We start from the raw sequence: 7532 nt of genomic DNA, 5'->3' as shown, positions 1-7532 counted from the left end.
ATCATGCTCTGCTGGGGTTCTTCTCCTTCCTCTGGATCAACTGTGGGTATAGAATTGTGTATATAGGATTGTATTTATTTTTATTTTTTTGGTTGAACAAGATGGACTTGTGTTTTTTTTCAACCTGACAAACTATGTAACGGGGTTAAAAAAACAAAACAAAAAACTAACATCCAAACAAACAGACAAAAACAAACGCTGCAGTTTGTAAAATTGACACTAGATGGTGCTGTTGCCTCAGACAAAATGTAATCCATCTGTGTCTAGGAACGTTTGTTCGGGGCAGTGTTTTCCGAGGGAAGGTTGTATGTGGCGGACTGGTTGGCAGCAGGTAAGGTGAGGGTGATTGGTGGGATGGTGGGGTTGAAGTTTGCTGTGTTCTGATTTGCTCTCTGATGTTCTCTGGGGCTCATTCTGCTGCTTTGTCATTTCTTCTATAGAAGTCTATATTGTGATCTGGGGAAGGTCTGCCATTGTCTTCATACATATCATTGTAAACACAGGGCAGAGGTAACCCATAGCAACCTGCAATACAGTAATGGGGCCAATCAATTGTCGATCCATGCCTGAGGATCCACCCACTTTTATTATTATTATTTTGTTTATTATTATTAGTTTTATTATCTGTTTTTTTTTATAGATTGTATTTGTCTGTTTTTATATCCTCCAAACAGATTCTGACCGGTGTGACTACAGTAAGAGATCCGCAAGTGACCCCTGCGATCTTCTGGTGTCACTTGGTGTGGGCTCGGAGGAGGGGGGGAGGGGCGACGTCTCTAAGTTTGGACCGTACACTATAACACGTTTAATAAACATTTACAAAATATAAAAACGTCCTAATTCACCAATTTATATAAAAAAAAAAAAACTCCTTCGTTCACACTTGTGTTACTTGTCATGTGACTTTGAACATCAAAGTCGCACCCTTTTCTTTTCAATGGCGCCCCTTCAAATTGGCGCGACTTTGAAAAGGGCGCCGTTATTTCATCAGATTAGGTGACCCGTCAGAATTAGGGATGAGCTCCGGCGTGTTCGCACGCTCCACGTGCAGAGCCCACCAGGAAGTGGGCACGGCGCTGCGCTAATCACAGGCAGAGAGACGTTGTCCTGATGCGCGACTGCAGAGATCGGGAAATGTCTCACTGCCTGTGATTAGCGCAGTGCCGACTTCCTGGCGCGTGGAGTGTGCGAACACGCCAGAGCTCATCCCTAGTCAGAATGTGTAATGGAAGTGACGTTCCGTCGCCGCCATCTTGCTACACCCCACACTCCTCTATAGTAAGGATACACTGAGAAGGGGGCAAGCGGACATCTTATTACACTAACCGGAGTTTTACATTTCTCAGTGTATTCTTACTATGGAGGAGTGCAGGGTGTAGCAAGATGGCGGCGACGAAACGATGCAGGGGGCAAGCGGACATCTTGTTACACCCACCGGAGTTTTGCATTTGACACTTTTTTTAACATTAAACTGAGTTTATATTGTGAAATTCAGGACTTGGAACGCCCTATGAATGTTTAGATGTTGAATTTTAAAAGCAGCGGCAAGCCTGCGGATCTCACAGGTTTGCTAATCTGACAGAAGTTCACTGCTTTTAAAATTCATCATTTAAGCTGTCAGACAGAGTTCTAAATACTAAGGGCCAGATTCTGAAAGGACTTACTAAGGCGTACATGGCGCTGCCCCGTTGTAAGTCCTAATCCGACCCGTCGTATCTATGCGACTGATTCTTAGAATCAGTTACGCATAGCTATCCATTAGATCTGACAGGCGTAAGTCTCTTACGCCGTCGGATCGTAACGGCCATTTTTCCGCTGACCGCTAGGGGCGTGTAAGCTGATTTACGCGTCGAAATATGTAAATCAGCTAGATACGCGAATTCACAAACATACGCCCGACCGACGCAGTAAAGTTACGACGTTTACGTTAGGCTTTTCCCGGCGTAATGTTGCCCCTGCTATATGAGGCGGCGTACCAATGTTAAGTATGGCCGTCGTTCCCGCGTCGAAATTTGAAAAAGTTACGTCGTTTGCGTAAGTCGTCCGTGAATGGGGCTGGACGTCATTTACGTTCACGTCGTAACCAATGACGTCCTTGCGGCGTACTTTGGAGCAATGCACCCTGGGAAATTCCACGGGCGGGACATGCGCCATTCGGGAAAAACGTCAATCACGTCGGGTCACAGTAGATTTACATAAAACACGCCCCCCTGATCCAAATTTTAATTAGGCGGGTTTGCGCCGGCCGATTTACGCTACGCCGCCGCAACTTACGGAGCAAGTGCTTTGAGAATACAGCACTTGCCCGTGTAAGTTGAGGAGGCGAAACGTAAATCAGATACGTTACGCCCACACAAACTTGCGCGGATGTAAGAGAATCTGGCCCTAAGTGTAAATTGCAAAAACTCTTGTGGGTGTAACAAGATGTCCGCTTGCCCCCTGGGACGTTTCGTCGCCGCCATCTGGGCAGCACAGTGGTGCAGTGAGTAGCACTTTCGCCTAGCAGCAAAAAGGTTTGCTGGTTCGAATCCCAACCACGACACCATCTGCCTGGAGTTTGCATGTTCTCCCTGTGTCTGCGTGGGTTTCCTCCGGGTACTCCGGTTTCCTCCCACACTCCAAAGACATGCTGGTAGGTAAATTGGATCTCGTCCAAATTGGCCCAGTATATATGTATATATGTGTGTATGACTGTGTGTCCCTAGCGTGTCATGATCCTACGGGGTAAAAATGACCGCACCAACCAAGCAGATACTGGCTGGAAAAAGCGCCCAGAGGCGATTCAGTTCGCATGCGTTGCGCTATACAAGTCATTCATTCATTCATCTTGCTACACCCCGCACTCCTCCATAGTAAGGATACACTGAGAAATGTAAAACTCCGGTGGGTGTAACAAGATGTCCGCTTGCCCCATTCTCACTGTATGCTTACTATGGAGGAGTGCGGGGAGTAGTAAAATGGCGGCAGCGGCGAATCGTCATATAATAGTAATACGCACGCCACGGGGGGCGTGGCGTGTGTATTACTATTATATCGTCTGCAAGGGGGGGGGCGGGTGTATAAAAAGAAGGGCGAGTTTTGCACTGTTGATGGGGGAGTTTGTGGCATCCACCCCTTACATGATATAATTGTAATACACCCGCCCCCTGCAGAGTGGAGCGAGCATCGGGAGCGTGCGGCATTGTTCGTCAATTTTCGGAGCTAGAGCGATGTGCCTTCACAGTCCAGGGCGGATATTATCCACCAGGGGGACACATCTCGGCAGAACACCGGCATTAACTGTACTGGGGGTGCGCACTCTCGGCACAGCTCCTTGCGTTTGGGAGCTTTCTAATTAACCCCTCTAGGGGGTTAATATACCTTTAGAGGAATTTTTATAGGGCTGTCGATTTACACAGCACTTTACATGCTGTGCATTCACCTCAATCCCTGTCCTCGAGCTTTGGATCTAAGGACCATGCCTCACACGTGCAGTATACATAAACAGACTACGTGCCAAATTAGACAGGAGCCAGTGCTGCAAGACAGATGTGCTAAGCACTGAGCTACTGTTCTTGCATACTGGAGCATTAGAGGGAGGTTGCACCAGACAGAATCATATGATATGAGGCTGCAGTTCTCTTTGATTCTGAATCCTCACTAGATTTCTGACTTTAGTCAGTTGCAGCGTTCTCAAATAATGTTTCCATTGATTAACAAATTCACCGATCACGCGGTAATGAGCGCGGCCCTTTTATTGTAGTTGCCTGTATGATTTACTTCTTCCAATGTGTCTCTAAAATAAATATGTGCATTGTGTTAGTGAAGAGATAGCTCTACTCATGTGTCTGCTTTTCCATTCTCCCAGGGTGTCGGACTATGGCGGTGTCAACGGACATGGACGCCCGCCTCCTCCCTCTGCCATGGAAGTCTCTGCAGATTGCTGAGTGCACTTACTTATGTAAAGTCCATTTCACAGACTCGGCGTACTGCTTGCTGCTGTCCGACCTCAGCCGTGTCTGGTGTGAGGAGGCGGGAGCTGAGGTCATACTGGAAAGGTCAAAGGTCAGTCAAGTTCCAGTACACATAGGCGGCACTGATGGGCACACATAGGGCTTCACTAAATCAAACTGAAAGAATTTTAAAAGAGAAGTATGGGTTAAATTTGTATTTTTCATTCATACTTACCTCGGTGGACTGATGCTCCATCTGTCCCCCTGGCGTCTCCGCACTGAGAACCGAGACACCGAACGCCGCTGATGGCTCGGTTCTCAGACTGATTCTCCATCTGTCCCCCTGGCGTCTCCGCACTGAGAACCGAGACACCGAACGCTGCTGATGGCTCGGTTCTCACAGATCCCTGAGAGGAAAGCTGCTGACTGTCAGTCAACGTCTTTCCTCTCTGCTTCTCCTCTTCTCCACGCTCACTGGAGCACTGGGGCGGGGAGAGTCTCGGTGGCCCGCTGAGACTGGCATCAATCGGGGCAGCTGGCAGATCCCGACTTGGAAGTTGTGATGACGTGCTGCCCCGACTGATGGCAGTGACATCAGCGGTGATCTGCGATTTTTAGCAAAGCTGCGACCTTGCAGTGGACAGATTGGACATTTTTGGGGGGGACCATTGACATTTATACAAAGTTCAGAGCTGGTTGGCTCACCCATTTTGTTAATGGGCACGAATGCCCACAAATCAATGTGTACGCACCCGATGTATAATGACAGCGATTAATTTGTGAGGCACAGAAGATCAAATCACGACACCACATCCCAAATATATACTGAGAAAAAGGAGATGGGGAGGGTAACAAACCCTGGGATTTTAAAAGTGTGGAATTCAATAAATCAAGTATAGTAAAAAAACAAGTTTATTTAACATAATTCAACATTCAAATTTGAACAGACAGATAACCATCTCAAAGGACATGATATGCTCAAAAGAGAGCCAGGAAACCTGTACCAAATTCGCTCTACATGTTTCGCTCTGATCGAGCTTCATCAGGAGCTTATTGATTTTCTATTTCCAGCATGACCTGTATAGCTCCTGATGAAGCTCGATCAGAGCGAAACATGTCGAGCGAATTTGGTACAAGTTTCCTGGCTCTCTGTTGAGCATATCATGTTCTTTGGGATGGTTATCTGTCTGTTCAAATTTTAATGTTGAATTATGTTAAATAATAAACTTGTTTTTTACTATACTTACTTGATTTATTGAATTCGACACCTTTAACCATTTCCTGACCGCCGCATGTACATATACGTCGGCAGAATGGCACGTACAGGCACATTGGCGTACCTGTACGTCCCTGCCTAGACGTAAGTCGGGGGTCCGATCGGGACCCCCCACGCTACATGCGGCAGTCGGATTCCCGCGGGGAGCGATCCGGGACGACGGTGCGGCTATTCGTTTATAGCCGCTCCATCGCGATCGCTCCCCGGAGCTGAAGAACGGGGAGAGCCGTATGTAAACACGGCTTCCCCGTTCTTCACTGTGGCGGCTGCATCGATCGAGTGATCCCTTTTATAGGGAGACTCGATCGATGTCAGACCTACAGCCACACCCCCCTACAGTTGTAAACACACACTAGGTGAACCCTAACCCCATCAGCGCCCCCTGTGGTTAACTCCCAAACTGCAACTGTCATTTCCACAATAAAGAATGCAATTTAAATGCATTTTTTGCTGTGAAAATGACAATGGTCCCAAAAATGTGTCAAAATTGTCCGAAGTGTCCGCCATAATGTCGCAGTCACAAAATAAATTGCTGATCGCCGACATTAGTAGTAAAAAAAAATAAAAAAATAAAACTATCCCCTATTTTGTAAACGCTATAAATTTTGCGCAAACCAATCGATAAACGCTTATTGTGATTTTTTTTACCAAAAATAGGTAGAAGAATACGTATCGGCCTAAACTGAGGAAAAAAAAAATTGTTATATATGTTTTTGGGGGATATTTATTATAGCAAAAAGTAAAAAATATTGCATTTATTTCAAAATTGTCGCTCTATTTTTGTTTATAGCCCAAAAAATAAAAACCGCAGAGGTGATCAAATACCACCAAAAGAAAGCTCTATTTGTGGGGAAAAAAGGACGTCAATTTTGTTTGGGAGCCACATCACACGACCGCGCAATTGTCTGTTAAAGCGACGCAGTGCCGAATTGTAAAAACCCCTTGGGTCATTTAGCAGCATATTGGTCCGGTCCTTAAGTGGTTAAGTGTCGAATTCAATAAATCAAGTATAGTAAAAAAACAAGTTTATTTAACATAATTCAACATTAAAATTTGAACAGACAGATAACCATCTCAAAGGACATGATATGCTCAACAGAGAGCCAGGAAACCTGTACCAAATTCGTTCTCTACATGTTTCGCTCTGATCGAGCTTCATCAGGAGCTTATTGATTGTTTGTTTTTCTATTTCCAGCATGACCTGTATAGCTCCTGATGAATCTCGATCAGAGCGAAACATGTCGAGCGAATTTGGTACAGGTTTCCTGGCTCTCTGTTGAGCATATCATGTTCTTTGGGATGGTTATCTGTCTGTTCAAATTTTAATGTTGAATTATGTTAAAGAGGAGTTCCAACTAAAAATGGAACTTCCTCTTAACCCACTCCTCGCCCCCTTACATGCCACATTTGGCATGTCATTTTTTTGGGGGGGGGAGTGGGGGCTTCAGGAGAAGGGGACTTCCTGTCCCACTTCCTCCTTGCGCCGAGGGGCTGGAAAGGCGAATAGCTTAATCGCCTTTTCACAGCCCCTCCCTGTAGGCGAGCGCCTGTCCAATTGGACGGCGCTGCTCGCGCATGCGCACTGCCGCTCACGCATGCGCAGTGGGTGCCCGGCTGTGAAGCCGAAAGCTGTCACTGCCGGGTGCCCACACTAAGAATGAAGAGGGGGGGGGCGAGGAGCGGAGCCCCGGCCGGCGCGTCGCTGGAGCCGTGGAGCAGGTAAGTGTCAGTTTATTAAAAGCCAGCAGCTACACTTTTTGTAGCTGCTGACTTTTAATAAACTTAAAAAAAAAAGTGGAAAACTCCTTTAAATAATAATCTTGTTTTTTAATATACTTACTTGATTAATTGAATTCGACACCTTTAAAATCCCAGGGTTTGTTCCCCTCCCCCTCTCATTTTTCTCAGTATAATGACAGCGATTCACTCAGGGGAGCCAACTTGTCGCAGTACAACATGCTCTCTCTCCTCATTGGCCAGAGAGGTAGCAGTGGGAGCCATTGGTTCCTGCTGCTGTCAATCACAACCAGTGAGGAGAGACAGAAAGGTGGGGCTTAGCCCCCCTCAATGGACATACAGTGTCGGCTCAGGAGCGAGCACACAAGATTGCTTGCTATGGGAGCACTTGGCAGGTGGAAGGACCTGAAAGGAGGAGGATCGGGGCTGATTGGTGAAAAATCATTACACAGAGCAGCTAAGTATAACATAACGTGTGTTTAACCAGTTCCCGACCCCCGCATGTACATATACGTCCACAATATGGCACGTACAGGCACATGGGCGTACATGTACATCCTTGCCTATTAGCGGGTGGGGGGTCCGAT

At 46.6% G+C, this 7532-nt stretch overlaps 1 protein-coding gene across 2 annotated transcripts in view; it reads left to right on the top strand.

Moving 5' to 3' along the window:
- Window positions 1-255: 255 nt before the first annotated feature.
- Window positions 256-7532, top strand: part of NHEJ1 (non-homologous end joining factor 1) — a 175297-nt gene continuing 168020 nt past the window's right edge. The window contains exons 1-2 of one of the 2 annotated variants that reach the window (XM_040358173.1): window positions 256-336; window positions 3848-4044. In XM_040358173.1, coding sequence (XP_040214107.1) covers window positions 3859-4044 — 186 coding nt within the window. In that variant the 5' untranslated portion in view covers window positions 256-336; window positions 3848-3858. The remainder of the gene's footprint in view (window positions 337-3847; window positions 4045-7532) is intronic. The other variant, XM_040358174.1, reaches the window with a different exon arrangement.

The sequence above is a fragment of the Rana temporaria genome, chromosome 6 (genome assembly GCF_905171775.1).
Source record: "Rana temporaria chromosome 6, aRanTem1.1, whole genome shotgun sequence".
Taxonomy (NCBI): domain Eukaryota; kingdom Metazoa; phylum Chordata; class Amphibia; order Anura; family Ranidae; genus Rana; species Rana temporaria.
This window is presented reverse-complemented; position numbering and strand designations above follow the sequence as displayed.